The sequence below is a fragment of the Thamnophis sirtalis genome, unplaced genomic scaffold (genome assembly GCF_051295495.1).
Source record: "Thamnophis sirtalis isolate CommonGarterSnake01/CBP01778 unplaced genomic scaffold, rThaSir2_p1.2 scaffold_4, whole genome shotgun sequence".
In the NCBI taxonomy this organism is placed as follows: Eukaryota; Metazoa; Chordata; class Lepidosauria; order Squamata; family Natricidae; genus Thamnophis; species Thamnophis sirtalis.
In genome coordinates this window covers 30,452,063-30,467,852 of record NW_028261384.1, presented here as the reverse complement: position 1 = coordinate 30,467,852, position 15,790 = coordinate 30,452,063, and the positions used below count along the sequence as shown (strand labels likewise).

Below are 15,790 nucleotides of genomic sequence, written 5' to 3'. Positions count from 1 at the left end.
TTATAACACAAATGTTATAAGTCCTCAGCATTCTTTGCATGAGATCCTTCCTTTCCTCTTCCCCAGCATCTCCATCTTTGTTTTTATTTCTGCCAATTGAAGATCAATTAAACGTCAAATAGTTAAAATGTCCATTTTCTTCTTTACAGTTTTAAGCATCTCAAATGTTTTTTCCTGTTAATACTTAGATGAACATGAACTAAAATCCTACTACGTCTTCCTTACAAACTGCTTATCTTCCTGTGCCTGATCATATGTGTGTGGAATAATATTGCTTCTTGAGTTATGCAAAACTTTTGAAAGGGGTTCTTTACAGTTGGTGATGCAAGTACCTCTTTGGATCATTCTTCCAGGATCACATGCACAGGTGCCCGAACCTTTAGTTACCGTAATTGCTTATGCAGTTCAGAGAACCAGTTAAAAATAAAGTGTAAGAGAGATTTTTACCCCGCCCACCTCTCCCTTCAGTTAATTTATTTATTTATTTATTTAATTTTATTTGTCTTGTATGCTGCCCACTCCCGAAGGACTCCGGACGGCTCACAATCCGGGTGGCTCATAATAGCTCCACTTAACAGTTGCAGCTGGAATGCAGCCGATACATGCTGAATCAAGTCAATAAACAACAGAAGCTGACAGGTTAGGGCAGGGAAACCCATCAATCACCCTTCTAGGGATGGGATTAACCTCTTCCCTTCAGGAAGGACAAAATGACAAACATTTTCATTATAAAGAGTATTAAGTAACACTTCTGTGATCAGTTGATGCTCCCTGGAGTTTCCCAAGACTTTTTATTGCTGCTGCAGTGTTGGCTAGTTCTTGTTTCTTCCTGGAGGAAAAGATACAGAAGGGGACAATGATGCAGCTTGATCATTCAGGCCATGAATTTAGTGCATGTATGGTCCAGCCAGCTGTATTGCTTCTGCTGTGAAGCACCCAATTTAGAACATAGAGAACATAGAATAATAGAGTTGGAAGGGTTAATGGCTTTTGGCAGCACACCCAGGCTTTTAATTAGCTTAATCAGTTGCTCTTAGTTTCCCTCTCAGCTGCTGAATTTGCTTTGGGGTTGACTTTAAAAAAAAAATGGGAATGGCTGTTTTACATTTTCTGCATTGTTTTAGTGGTGCCTGGCACTGTCCTTTTGGGGTGTACTTCCCTCATTCTTTTTGAAAGGCTCTAGTGATGGAGCACCCACAACTTCTGAAGGCAAGCTATTCCATTGGTTGATAGATCTCACCCTTAGGAAATTTCTTCTTAGTCCTAGGTTGCTTCTCTCTTTGGTTAGTTCCCATCCATTGTTTCTTATTGTGCCTTTTGGTGCTTTGGAAATAGATTGAAGGAGCCCCTCAAATTTCCTGACAGAACAATTAATCAGTGCGACAACTTGCCCACAGAAGTTGTAAATGCTCCAACACTGGAGGTTTTTAAGAAGAGATTGGACAATCATTTGTCTGAAGTGGTATAGGGTTTCCTGTCTAAGCAGAAGGTTGGACTAGAAGACCTCCAAGGTCCTTTCTAACTCTGTTATTCTATTCTATTCTAAATATTGGAACAGTGCTATTTTATTGTGCTATTTTATTATGAGTTGGACTAAGGAGAAATTTACTAAGGGTGAGACCAATCAAGTTGGCCACGCCCACCCAGTCACATGACCCATTTCCCACAGAAAACACAGGGAGCCACAAAACCTGGGTAGCTGTGTGTGGGTTATATGACTGGGTAGGAGTGACATTGAGTTGGCGATGCCCACCCACTCACATTACCACCCGCCCACATGACCACCAAGCCACACCCACATAACTGGTAGTAAAAAAAATTGAATCCCACCACTGATCACATGGCTGTTTTGTATGCAGCTATTTCTACATATATACATAGGTAGGGCCACTCAGCTTCAATGGGGAGGGGGAGGCATTCTTGAAAACCATATTATTCCACATAAAGATGGTGGAAGACTCAACAAAAGCATGTTTTCACAGGATTTGCCTATATCTAATGGGTTCATATTTACATTGTAAATTGTACTGTATAAACAGGAGATTGTTTTAAATTAATTTATTTTAAATTAACTTTACTGTCTTCCTCATTCTTGTAATTCAGGTTGTGTTAATATTAATGGCTTCATCTCTATATATCTTAATGGCAGGAATATATCGGTTTTATCATTTCTTTTTGCCTGCTAAATCATCTGCATGTAGGTAATTTTGAAGATGAATGCAAAGGGTTGTGCTTTGAAAGAGGACCAGTGCAAATAGTGTTAATAGAAACAAATATGAGACCACCAGGAGAGGATTAAACCATGGTTTAGTTAATCATGGGTAAACATATTTTGCAAATAAAACATTGGCTGATCCATTATTCATATCAAGTCACTTCTCTAGGAAAAATGTTACATATATAGTGATCTTAAAATGAAATACTTAAAATCCTAGAGTCTGAAGTTTCCAAAAAAAACCCTGAAAGTCAAGGGATCCATGTTTTTCATCCCAGTAATATATTTCACCCCAAAGAACGCTTCTATTGACATCTGTAGATGCCCACCTCTCATTGTAAACCCTCCATTTTAATTGTTAATGCAGTCTATTATGCATGCTAGACTGGAAGTTTTCAAAACAATCCATCAACCCTGAGACAAGACTTTGACATATTGATATGAAGTGAAGGAAACTCTCATTATGGTAAAGAAACAATCAAGCTCCCATGGGAAAGCAAGTGTGCTTCAGTAAGAGACTTAGGACCTCATGATTCACAAGGTTAGGATGATAGTCTGATGACTGGTATGGTTGCATCTGAACCAGCTGCTACCATGGGACAGGGTGAGCTCTCAACACACACACTAGTTTCTGCCAAACCAACAGTTTGAAAGTGGGCAACTGCAAGTAGATAGATGGGTACTACTTTGGTGGGCAACTTAATAGGGACATAAAAGTTGAATCCCCAGTTGGACATCCCCCGGGCAACAGCGACATGGCTATTCAATCCTTTCAACCCAGGAGTGCTTCAGTGCTCTCAACACAAATGTAATAGTAGCATCAGTTTTTGCACTACCTCAGAAATAGTGCCACCTCACTCTAATATCAGGTAACTGTCACTACTCAAAAGCTAAGCTGATTTAATTTAGCCACTGTGTCCTGTACCCATAATTACTCACAGGAGCTAAAGGAATAGAAACTTACACTCCCTTATTGAATAGAAAGACTAACTGGTTTATGGGGTTCAGAGCTGTGAGATTGTGAAAATGACCATTGTTCAATTTTAAATTGTTTTTTAGAGCTTTAGGAATGAATAATGTAGCACTGTAGGGATGTCTCTAGATAAATCTCTAAATGCCATATTTGAAAAAAGATCCCTGCTTGTCAACTATCTATATCAAGGGTGTCAAACTTGATTTCATTGAGGGCCGCATCAGGGTTGTGTTTGACCTCGGGGAGGTGGGTGGGCATGGCCAGCTTGATATTACTCATGTCGATGGTACCTATGGTGGCCCAGACAGGGCGGGGAACCATTGTCTCCAGCGGAGGAAGGCAAAACCAGGGAGAGCGCCAAACCCTTGTCCTCCAGAGGAGCTTCACCGTCCCTTTCAGGCCATGTGAAGGATCGCCGGATGATGGTGCAGGCTGTTCTGAGACCTAGGCAGTGGAAGGCAAGCGCCCAGCCCAGCCCTCGAGCTCCCAAGGTACCAGGACCTCACAGCCCAGTACAGCATAGCCCCGCTTCCCCAAGGGGTTGCCCGGCTGCACTTACCTGCTCCTTGAGGCTGCTGCTGTTCTTGCTCTCCTTGGCCTGGTTGCTCATGGTGTGTGAGGGAGGGCAAAGTATGTGGGTCAGAGGGAGGCGATTCCCTCTCCACGCAAACAGAACCGGCTTTGTAACCAAAGCATCTTCAGTGATAGGAGTGAGACCAGCAGGAGAGGTCAGGAGACAAGGGGATGGCGAAAGGGTAGCAGGACTGCTGGTGGCCAAGTGCTAAGGCAGGACTTTCCTCAGACCCACCCTCCCTCTCATTATAACCTTCCTTCCATTTCTTCCTTTCTTCTTTTTCCTTCTCTCTTTGTTCTCCTTTCTTCTTCCTTCCCCTCTTTCCTTCTTTTTCTTTCCTTTCTCTTTCTCCTTTCCTGTTCCTTCTTGCATGCTCAAATGCAAAAGGGAAAACATTTCTTGATGCCCCCCTGCCTTATGTTCAAATGCCACTTTTGTTAGTAGTTTCTTTTGCCAGTGCTTTGCCAGCGAAAATGGACCTTGGGAAGGGTGCACATGGACCTCCCAAGGCCTATTTTCGCTTGCAGAGTCACAGCAGACCAGTCCTTTGCTGTTTCCAGGCCGGGCCCGCAGGCCAAATCTAAGCACCCCGCGGGCCGAATCCAGCCTATAGGCCTTGAGTTTGACACCCCTGATCTATACTATCTTGATATGTATAATTATATGATTGAAAAACATTTTGCCAATATGGATTTGCAATATAGCACCAAAGATTATGCCCAAGACAACTAAGAAAAAGGCAAAAACCCAGAGAATGTAGTTTCCTTCACAGTTTATTGTTGATATGAGATTTAACCTACTGCCTTTAAATTTAGTCACTATCCTGCATCAACGCTTCTGAAAGACTTTGATAGAAATGTTCGCTTTGTATCTATCTATCTATCTATCTATCTATCTATCTATCTATCTATCTATCTATCTATCTATCTATCTATCTATCTATCTATCTATCTATCATCTTATCCATCCATCTATTTTTCTATCATCTGCATCATCTATTTCTATGTCTTTTCTACATGAATGTTCTGTAACAAATTGATCAGCAGCAAAGCCATCATTTTGCTGAGTACATTAGTGTCTTTCTTTTATAAGAAATAGCTGTAAAATAAACACTGAGCCATGAAAGTTAATATTTGCAAAATGAATTGAAGCACGTGCATGCACATTTCTACTGAAATCAATGGGATTTCAGGGTATTTCCTCCCAGATCATGTCCATAGATACTAAAAAAAAAAAAACCCAATTAAGATTAAGAAGTTACTGTTAGTGACAAAGTGATACCAAACTGTAAGCATGGACCCCTTTATTTTTGCAAAGGGTTTTCCTTTTACTTGTGTATATTGTATAAACAAGGTATTATTGTATAAACAAGGTATCACAAAAGTGCACTTTGATTTTGCAGATGATGATTTCTAAAATCCTCCTCAATTTTCCCACCTTTAACATTTTCCAAAATTTGATATGCATAATGGACTTTTGGTGTTGAAAAGTAGTCAATGTGCCCAGCCACATGCATTGTTTAGATTCATGTATTTATATTTATAATCTTTATATTATAATATGTACAAAGGCTTTCCATTATACAGAGCAGTACAGAAGTTTACACTTCAAAAATGCACATTGTAATACTACATAGTTTGTCTATGACTAATTAATATGGAAAAAATAAAAAGGAAACCAAAGCTTAGCTAAAACGAATAAGCAAATAAACAACTCCTTCTCCCCCCCAAATGCATGGCAAATTATTAAATATAATCTGATTGGCAGTGCAATAAAATTGCCCCATCAGTGTTTGTCTTATCTTTTATATTTGTGCATTTTACTATCAAATGTACATTATAATTGTATCAAATGTTTTGACAAAAGAAATTTTAAAGTAACCATGATGGTTTTCTTTGTTGACAAAAATAGAAATCTATAACAAATTTGAATAACTCCAAAATAAAAGAAAAATATTTTAGTTTCAGTTTTACAGTCTTCTTATTATCCTGATGCTTTTAATTCTTGTACTTAAAAATAGCTTTATACAAAAACCACAGGCTTCTTAAATACAGTTTTTCATGCTCAATACATTTTTGTGCACACATTTCCAGTCCACTCACATCCTTCCAAACTTTATAGGAGTTTCTACTTAAAAGATAATCTGTGCTTCATATATAATCCCCTTGGCTGGTTAACCAATAATGAATGCTTAAAAAACTACATTTATCACTAATTCACGATGTTACCCTAGTTTTTAGCACAATTTTAGCATTCAGCCTGAAATGATACAACAAGATGGGTAACAATCTTCAGCTGTAAGACTGGTTGCAACATCATCAGCATATTAGGAAGGCTTGGTGAACTGTACTGACCCAGGTACACTTTTAAGATGGCTCTTTGGTGATGGTGGAAGATGGAGTGGTTTTGCTGACACTTCCATTCTGTGACTTGTAGCTGGTAAAGCTGGGTGTGTGGATTGATCGAATGTTCTTCATACTTTGGTTTGGTAATGTGGTAGAGATGGAAGAGGGTAAGGAGGAGGAGGAGGAGGAAGCTGAGGAAAAGGAAGATGGAGGAAGAGGGGTTGGGCGGCCATTTTGAGTCTGGGTGGAGAGTAAAAGGTGACTGTGGCCTTTACCTGTGTGAGTAGGATTCTGGAATTTTAAGGAGCCGTTAGCAACTGAAGGGATTAAGGAAGAAGAATGAGTAGGACGACCTGTTGGAGGACTGAGAGAATTAGAAGGAACAGAGGCTTTAGTGGATAGGCTTGGAAGGTTAGTGCTATCACCACTAGACACAGAACTACTTTTTCCAGAAGTGGAAGAAAAGGCTGGAATTTTTGAGGCGGATAGAATTGGGGAAATAGCTTTATAGTCCCCACCAGCTTTCTTAGCACTTCCATTAGCCTGTAAATAAAGATGGTGGGAGACAGTTTAAGTCAGCATACATCACAAAGCATGGGAATATGTAGGAAATTAAGCTTGAGAAGAATAAGAATGACTTGTTCAAACCTGTCCTAAGTCTTGCATTTATGGGCTGGATCTTTCCCCATTTTTCCTGTCCCTTTAAGCTGCACAGCAGAAAATGCACAGAGCAAGAGGGAGTTCAAAGTAAAAGGTATGTGGAAAAGTGACCCCAAATATTGGGGGCTGATCAGTTGATGAAACATGCGTCAGAATTGTTAAGGTGAAGATGGAAACACTCCGGTGGGTGGTTAAGAGGTGCTGACTGAAATCTGTTAAATAGGGAGTTAGTATAAACACTTTAATCAGAAACACTTCAGACTTGTCGATTCCTATTGCTGACTTCAAAAAGTATTACAGCTGAGTACTGGAACAAAACTTCAAAAGCAGGAGATGTTTGCCACGACATGCACAAGCTGATATCAGAATAATGCAACTATTAGATACTTTCATGCCCCACACCCTCAAGCCCTGGATTCCAATTCAGGATCTTCACTGGGAAAGAAAGTTCCAAGATTTGATAGCATCCAAAACTGGCAACTGGACGTATACATTTATGCAAAGCATACATCTTAGTACTGACTTCATCCCAAGATTTGGTTTAGGGTAAAACTACCTGTCTGTACTGGCGTTGATCCTGTAGCTTGTGCTGTTTGACGGTCTTGTCCACACCTCCTTGCCTACTTTTTGTGGCTGCAGGAATTGGCATCCTGCTCGTCTGTGAAGTGTTGGTTGAATTCTGTGAGAAAAGCAGGTATAAGGGTAGGAAAGAGACAATGGAGACAGGTCAGCTGGGCTCATTGTAGGTGAGAACGATTACAGCGCATGGGGAAAAGCTGCTTTAGGTAAGAAGCTAAAGCTCAACATGCATGGAAAGCACCAGAGGAAACCACATCAAAGTCAAAGACAAACCATTGGTGTTAATTTCAGGAATCAAAAATGGAATAAAAGTTCAACCACTAATCAACCATAATTTAACTTCTGCACCCATTAGAGAATATCAACTAAGCATCTTATGCCCACCACCAAAATCAAACAAAAATCAGCATTTTTTTTTTAAAAAAAATGAAAACACACAATATTAGCTGTTAGGTACTAAATTGGATGCACCAACAAGCCACCGGGAAAGAAGCAAACCAATCAGAAGACACCTCTTGCTTATTGTTGATTACTATTGCAGATTTTTAGAAAGCAGCTGAAGTTGTGATTTCTCATACTAAAGTACCTTTCGTGAAGATGATCGTATTGAAGGAAGGATTTCAACATCAGCATTGCTTTCTTCCACCACTATGGATTCTTTGGGTGAGAAAAAGCTTGGGCCAGGAGGTCTCTCTGCCTGGCCTGTGGTTTCAAAAACTGACTTTGGACTCATCTCACTAATGGTGCTCTCTAGCTGTTTGATAGTTTGTTCCAGGCTGTCTAGAGTTCTGTACGTATTCTTCCTGATTTCTTCAGTTCTAGATGCCTGGACAACTGTCTTTGATTCTGATTTTTCAGAAGTGTTAACAGATTGAGAACTATGTATTTCAAATCTTTTTGCTTCTTTGTGTTGTTTTACAGCGCCATCTTCCTCCTCATCTTCATACACAACAACTTGTAATGTTTTCTTGCCTGTTTTAGTTCCTGTGCGGATTGCCTGAGTGAGAGCAGCTAATTGCTTTTTAGGAAACTTAAACTTAAACTTCTTCTTGGCATCGGGAACATCCAACTTTGGTTCTGACCCATAAATGTAACTGGATTTCTGACGCTCCTTTTTGTACATCTCCTGTCCTTCAGGCTGTACAACTTGCATTGCTGAATTAGAGGAAGTTTGTTCCTTGGATTTCTCAGTAACCTGCATCCTATTTGTCTCGGTGGCATCTTCATAGTGAGCATCATCAGATGTATCAAATTCTTCATTTTCTTCCTCTATTTTTTCTTCAGTCATCATTTTTTCCAACTCTTCATCACATTCCTCAAATATTGTTGAAAGTCTTTTGTAAGCTGATCTGATATCCATTGGTTCATCAAAAATAATGATGACTGGTTTTTTGTCCAAGCAAACCACTGGCTCTTCACCTTTATGAGTTTCAAGCATGCTTTGTTGAGATGGTGTTTCTTTCTTGGAATCAATGTTCACAGTCTGTACAGCATTTCCCTTCCTGTTCACTATGTCATGAACCTCTCCACCTGATAGAAACTGAACAGCTGTTCTAGTAATCATGAAGCCAACGTTCTCTGATTGTGAACTCTCCTCATCTGGAATACTAGCTGGTGATTCTACTTCATCAATATCATTTAAGGTGATGTTCTTAGATGTTTTATGCCTTAGTGCGACTTGATTATAGGCACTAACTGACCTTCCCTGTTCTTGTGTTGATGGAGAAACTAATGACATTTCTTGGGTGCAGGAATCTGTCTGTCCAACAAGAGGTACCTTTGCAACTTCCAGGAGATCTTTTGGGGAAGTGCTAAGATCAGCCTCTCCCACTACAACGTAACTTGGTTTTTGTCTTCCAATCTCTGCTGCTAAATCTTGCATTTCTTCAGGACATCTCTTTCCTTCATTTTCTAACATACTAGAGAAGTTTGTGTTTGGCTTAAAAGAATTTTTGTTGGCATAATCCTTGTTTTCCAAAAGCAACTCTGGCCTAAAGGCAGAGTTTTCAGGGATGCTGAAAGCATCTGAGATCATGACTTCTGTTCTCCCTTCAGTCTTGTCCTTGGGATGGTCACTATCTTTTGTGGCCTCCCCATCAACCTAGGGGGGGAAGAGTTGAATTACTTAGGTTTTTGCTTTTGTTTTAGTTCAGGACTATTACTTGACATTTAGTCCCCTCTTATGGAGATTTTATCTGATATTATTCCAATCAGCTGGTATATCATCAGATAATATATATGTATGCCCCTCTTTACATCAATACACAGCCATTGCCATGGTCTTTGGTTGATTTCAGTATCTCTTCATAGCATAACTTCTAATTGTGAACAACATATGACATATAAGTACAAATATTTTGCAGACAATGTGAATGTTAGATGGAGCTGGTCCTTTAAAGGTTCTCCATATTGTGAAATACTTTGCCCCCAAGTAAACCACAAGAGAATAAATGATTCCACTCCAAATGTTCTAGACTGTTCTCCTAGCTTAAAAAAAAATACCACTATATTAGAATATGTGGTTGAAGAATTATTTCTTCCCCTGCCCCCCAGGCCAAGTGTTAATTTTTAAATGTTGTTTTTAAATGTTGTTTTCTCAACTTCTGTGATGAAACATACATTTTAAGAGAGTAAACAAGTTCTGGACTTATTTGACAGAAAAGGGTTTACAAAAAAGTGGCAGAGCAAATTTTACTCCGACGTTCCTGACAAATTAACCTATGATTAAATTCAACATAAGGCTGAGAGAGGAGCTATGAAGAAAGAGAAACAGATCCTGCCATGTAGATGAAACACTGTGATGCCAGGTAAAACTGCATTATTATATTTCTGAAACATAACCTTGTATTTGGATAGCAAGACATCCCTCTAATCCTTGCATACTTAAATTGCAGCTTTTGCTATTGGCATAAGTACTCCTACAACTACACATTCTGCAGAGGACAAATGATTCCTATTTCATCAGTCATTCAAATATTAAGAAGAATTGCATCAAATTTCACTTTTAAAGAATGCAACATTGAATGCAGGGAGTGAAAATGCAAGTGGGATGCTGTTCTTAGTTTTGCTAATCTTTCAGGTACTCTGTATGGTTAAAAGAGGGTATGAAAATTTGAGATCAATTCAGAAGACCAACCTAGCAAACCAAAGTTCTTTAGAAAATACAGTGGTATAAAAATACAGGTAGTCCTCTGCTTATAACAGTTTGTTTAGTGACCATTTGACGTTTCCACAGCACTGAAAAGAGTGTCTTATGATCATTTTTCTTACTTATGATCATTGCAGCATCCCAGTCACATGATTTATATTTGGATGCTCAACAACTGGTTCATAGTTATGATGGTGGCAGTGTCCTAAGGTCAAGTGATCATATTTTGCAATCTTCTGACAAGCAAAATCAATGGAGAAACCAGATTCTCCTAACAACCATGTTACTAATTTGGCAACTGCAGCGATTCACTTAACAAATGGAACAAGGAAAATTGTAAAATGGGGCAAAACTCACTTAACAAATTTCTCACTTAGCAACATAGACTCTGGGCTCAATTGTGGTTGTAAGTCGAGGACTACCTGAATTAGTTTAGTTTTAACCATTCAGTCATGTCTAACTCTTGGCGACTTTATAGGCAAGTAGTCTCCATGTTACCCTGTCAAGCACAGCTTCTTTCAGTTGTTGGATGTTCAGGTATAAAAATATAACAACCCAATAAAGAAAGGGATGACAAATATAGACTATAGTGTGGTCTGTCATATTAAAATTTTAATTCAGCAATTATTTGGATTGAGTTAAAAAATTCTATACAGATCACAATTATTTGATACCAAATTATGATGTTGAAATATTCAATATACAGCCATTATTAGATTTAAATATACTGTAAATTACTGCCTTGACACTCTAAAGCTCTTGTAGGTATAAATAAAGTCACTTGGTTTTTTTTTTTTTTAGTGCAGAAGACGATTTTACCAAAAAGAGAGATGGAAAGAAAACTGTCAGCAAATAAAAGGGAGTTTAAGTTTGCTATTACCATGCAGAGATAGTGTGTTAGCATTCAGCTCATGCAGACTAAACTGCAGTAAAAGAAGAAGAAGAAAAAACACCAAAGCTGTAGGTGTATTGCTGGGGGGAAGAGGGGGAGGACAGCAACAGCTGCACTTCGGGGGATAGAAATGAATCCTGGACAACTTTACTATTAAACATTAATTTTAGGTAGCGGAATTATTCCTGTTGAATTATTTATGTTCTCTGACTTACTTTTCTTTCTACTAACATTTTCATTATCAAAGTAGGTAACATCATCAGGACATACTGAAATGCAGTTTACTGGTTGTTTCTATGGAGTAGTTTGCCTATAGCTAATAATGCTGCCCAACCATCATGACCTGTTTACTGAAGAGAAGCAAGTTCAGAGACAATCAGGGATCCAATAATTCAACTGTAAGCAACAAGATAATCCTCTATGATAGGGGCAGAGAATGAAGGCTCTTCTATGACTTGTGGACTTCAATTCCCAGAATTCCTGAGCCAGCCATGCTTAAAGTCACAAAGGGGCCTTCATTCCTGATTACTGCTCTATGAGAATCATCCCTGTTGGTTGGGACACAAGTGATAGCTTTATCTGTTATAGATTCTCAGGCATTCTTTTACATAAAACCCATTTCTTAGCATCTGCTATTTTGTACACACTGGCCAAAGGGATGAAAGAAGATGCTTTATCAAACCTGGTTTTCAATAATGCACTTTTTCCTTGTTTTAGGAGCCCCATGAAAATGTCTGCACTGGTAATCTTTGCTATAAGTAAGAATGCGACTCTATCAATGGGGGGGGGGGAGCAATTGAAATTAACTCAAGTTGGATTTTTCATTGGATATTGTCTTTTCATTGCTCCAAACTGTCTCATAATTATTAAGCACCTATTCTTATAAGGTCAATGACTATTCATTCAGTTGAACCTTAAATGATTTCAGTGTCAACTTTAAGACACCTCCTCTCATTTTTATAATTAGATTTGTGCATTTTGCATTATGTCCATTTTCCAGTTTGAGTTGTGTTTTAGCTGTTCTATTCTTTTAAATTCTATTCTTTTTAATATGCATTTTTTAAAAAGGGTCACTACAGAATTTTGTTATATTGAAGTTAAAAATTGCTAGTAATGTCTAGTAAATGCTTTTACATTATTTCCTGCCCTACTATTTATGAATATGTGAGCTACAGATTAAAAAAAAAGCTATGACTGCAAAACTTGGAAAAGGGATTAAGATGTGTAATTCACTTAATAAATAAATGTGTTAAATTCAAACTGTAGATATTTTTTCATTATGAAGAGACAGGGAAACAAAAACAATTTTTGTTGTGTAATTTTATACATAATTCTTGAGAAATGTTCTCAGTCATAATGAGGCTTGCTATCAGAATTATATACAAATGTTTGTAAATCTGGATTTTTTGCTAAAGCATGACATTAAAAAAGACAACTTTCATTTAATTTTTTAAATTTATACTGTCCTATGGTAATTCATAATTAATTCTGAAATGACATTAATGAATCTTGATTCTGATTATCCATTACTATTCTCAAGAAGTGTCAATTAGATACTGTTTATTAATTTTCTTTGGTCCAAAGTAAATCATAAATGAAAACAGCCATCAAGACACACAGAGTTAACTTGATATAATGTTAGTTTGAAAGGATGGGAAGAAGGTAAGCTAAGAGATTGTGGTAGAGTTCAAATGACCCTGTTACCTTCTTCTCCTTAGGATGCATTAAGGCCACAGACCTCGCATCTTTTATGTGTGTATCATTTTTGGACTGTTCAGCATGATTGTTTGAGTTTATATCCATGTAAGAACACTTCTGGAAAGCCTAGAGGATTAAAATAGGGCAGGTTATTAACAAACATTTCCCAAATCTGAGCCAATTCTTTCTTTGTAGGGAAATCATGTATACACTTTCCTGGATCAATTGATAAAATTTGTATGTGAGCCTTAAGAATCAGTCTCATCAATCAGGTCGAGCTAAATAGGTTAATAATCTCTGTATGATAAATAAATAAATACTGAAATTTTTTTTCCAGTGGAATGAGAAAAGAAACTGTGGAGTTAAGAAAAAGTTCAGATGGTCCTTCTTTAGTGACAACAATTGGGACTGGCAATTTGCTCTTTAACAAAACAGTAGCAAAGCAAAACTGTGTGCTTACAATTGTATTTCAGCTTTCCCTTGCTGCAAAGATCATAAATACAAGGACTGGTTGTAAAGTTGCATTTTTATCACCGTTTAAATTGTGACTTTATGAAGCAGCTTCTAAAGAAGGATTATTTGCACCTTTGGTCTCTAAAAAGATTCAAAAACTAAAACTGCAGCTATTTTTTTTCCTCCCTCAAAAGTAGTTTAACAACCATGATAAAAAATTAATAACTTTCCAGGTTAAGAAAAACTCTTTAGACTAAGATTTCCTTTGCTTTGCTGATTTGTTCTGTTTCAATTATGGTCGTGTCCTTTATGTGTCCACTAGTTAGTATCAATGAGTTTAAAATGGCTACAAATGGCTCCCATTTTCTAGGTCTCAGCCTTCTGCTTTAATTGATTAGTACCGATAAAAAACTAAACAATTATTTCTCTATACTAATGACTTTAACTTTAAGATATGTGACTTCAACACCCAGAATTCCCCAGATACATTGAGGTCAAGCATCATAAAGCTGCTAAGGTTGATTAATATTGGTCTATGGCAATAGTGATGGCAAACCTTTTCGGCAGCAAGTGCCCAAACCAGAATGTGCCTGCATTTGCGCATATGTGCGCTGGAGCCCTGGAAACTCAAAGACCAGCTGGCCAGTGCATATGTGCGCACATGTGCACCTGGTCTTCTGGTTTCCGGTGCACACATGCATGCCGGGTAGCTGATATTCATGCATGCTGGAATTCCAGAAATCCGAAGACCAGGTGGCCGGGGCGTGCTGGAAACCAAAAGAGCAAATGGCAATGGCATGTGTGTGCACATAGAGGGCTCTGTGTGTGCCACCTCTGGCATATGTGCCAAGGTTCACCATTACGTCTCTATAGCATTCTTCTTCAGCTTGAATCCTCTGAATAGATTGGACTGAAAATTCATTTACCCTCGTAGCCAGTGTGAAACAGTAATAGAAGCTGTAGTTCAGTGAATGTAGGAAACCTCAGATAGTGGAAGTCTCCTCTATCTCCTCATTTCCTACCTTAACAAGAGCTAATACCATACTTACAAGTAACAATAACATTGTTAATGTAATATAACTTTGTTTACACATGGTGGATTTCTGGGGAAGGGGAGGCAGGAGGGGAGGCAGGATAGAGTGCCTCACAATCACCATAGTGGCATCATATTCCTAAAGATTGCCTATACATCCTAACTGTTTTAATCTCAATCAGATTCAGATTTTTAATCTAAAAAATGCCCAACTCTTATCACATCACTCTTAAAATTTGAGCAATTTTATGAAAGAAATTTGGTGCTTCTCCAAATCTTTGAATTCCTCATGCCCTATATAAGATGCTAATAGTATTTGCACATAAGATATTAATGTGAAACTGCTGAAATCATATGATTCGGAATGGGATAATCAATGTGCAAGATTGCATAATGTAATCTAATCAGAAAATTTTGGCAACTCCTGGCCTACAGGCATTATTACATTGACAACTGAAGCCTTGTTGAAGAACTGTGCAATCATCCAAAAGAAGCCCAGGTTTTATTTTCTTTTGAATCCCCCAAAAACGACTAGGCCTTCTTTTTGGAGGGTTCTAATTATTGACTCATCTTGTGGTGGTGGCACTGACAGCCCTGTCCAACAGGAGCCCCCTGATGGCCCACTTCTTCTGCAAGTGGCTCCTTGCCGCCACTTACACGCATTGCCCCGCCCACTATTTTGCCTTCAGAGGCCTGCCGGAAAGTCCTCTGCAGCCAATAATAGAGCTCCTATCAGCTGCAGATGCCTTCTGGCAGGCATCTGAAGGTGAAATGGAGGCCGGGCGATGCCTGAGGGTGGCGGCAAGTGGCTGCAGAAGGCAGCAAGGCAAGTGTTGGGGTGTGTAAGGCCTGGCAAGTAGGGCAGCTCCATCTCCCCATCCTAGCTTTTTTTTTTACCTGTGACTCACTCCATCCTCTGCATCCTGGGGGTGGCCAGGATCTTAATTAGTGCTAATTGTGTGAATGGGGATTTGATTGCATGCCCTCAAAAATGTGATAGGACTTGTTTTCAAGGTGGGTCATCTTTTTGGAGAAACACGGTACTTGTAAAGATGGCTGATGGTACTAAGCTCTAAGATAGAGACTAGTTTAATTTTGAATATTTGTCTTCTATTGACTATAAAAGGAAAAGTAACTGCAAAAATTGTCTGGCTTTAAAAGTGCAATCAATTAAAAAAAACCTACAGTATACAGTTCAGCAAATGTCCATTTCAACCATT

The 15,790-nt window shown here is 38.6% G+C and overlaps 1 protein-coding gene across 13 annotated transcripts in view; it reads right to left on the bottom strand.

Moving 5' to 3' along the window:
* Nucleotides 1-510: 510 nt before the first annotated feature.
* Nucleotides 511-15,790, bottom strand: part of KIAA1217 (KIAA1217 ortholog) — a 240,015-nt gene continuing 224,735 nt past the window's right edge. For 9 of the 13 annotated variants that reach the window (XM_087712695.1, XM_087712703.1, XM_087712697.1 and 6 more), the window contains 4 exons: nucleotides 13,091-13,210; nucleotides 7,933-9,447; nucleotides 7,324-7,446; nucleotides 5,276-6,650 (listed from right to left, as the gene is read on the bottom strand). In XM_087712695.1, coding sequence (XP_087568821.1) covers nucleotides 6,129-6,650; nucleotides 7,324-7,446; nucleotides 7,933-9,447; nucleotides 13,091-13,210 — 2,280 coding nt within the window. In that variant the 3' untranslated portion in view covers nucleotides 5,276-6,128. Of the gene's footprint in view, nucleotides 830-5,275; nucleotides 7,447-7,932; nucleotides 9,448-13,090; nucleotides 13,211-15,790 lie in introns of those variants that run through there. The other 4 variants (XM_087712702.1, XM_087712699.1, XM_087712705.1 and 1 more) reach the window with 4 other exon arrangements.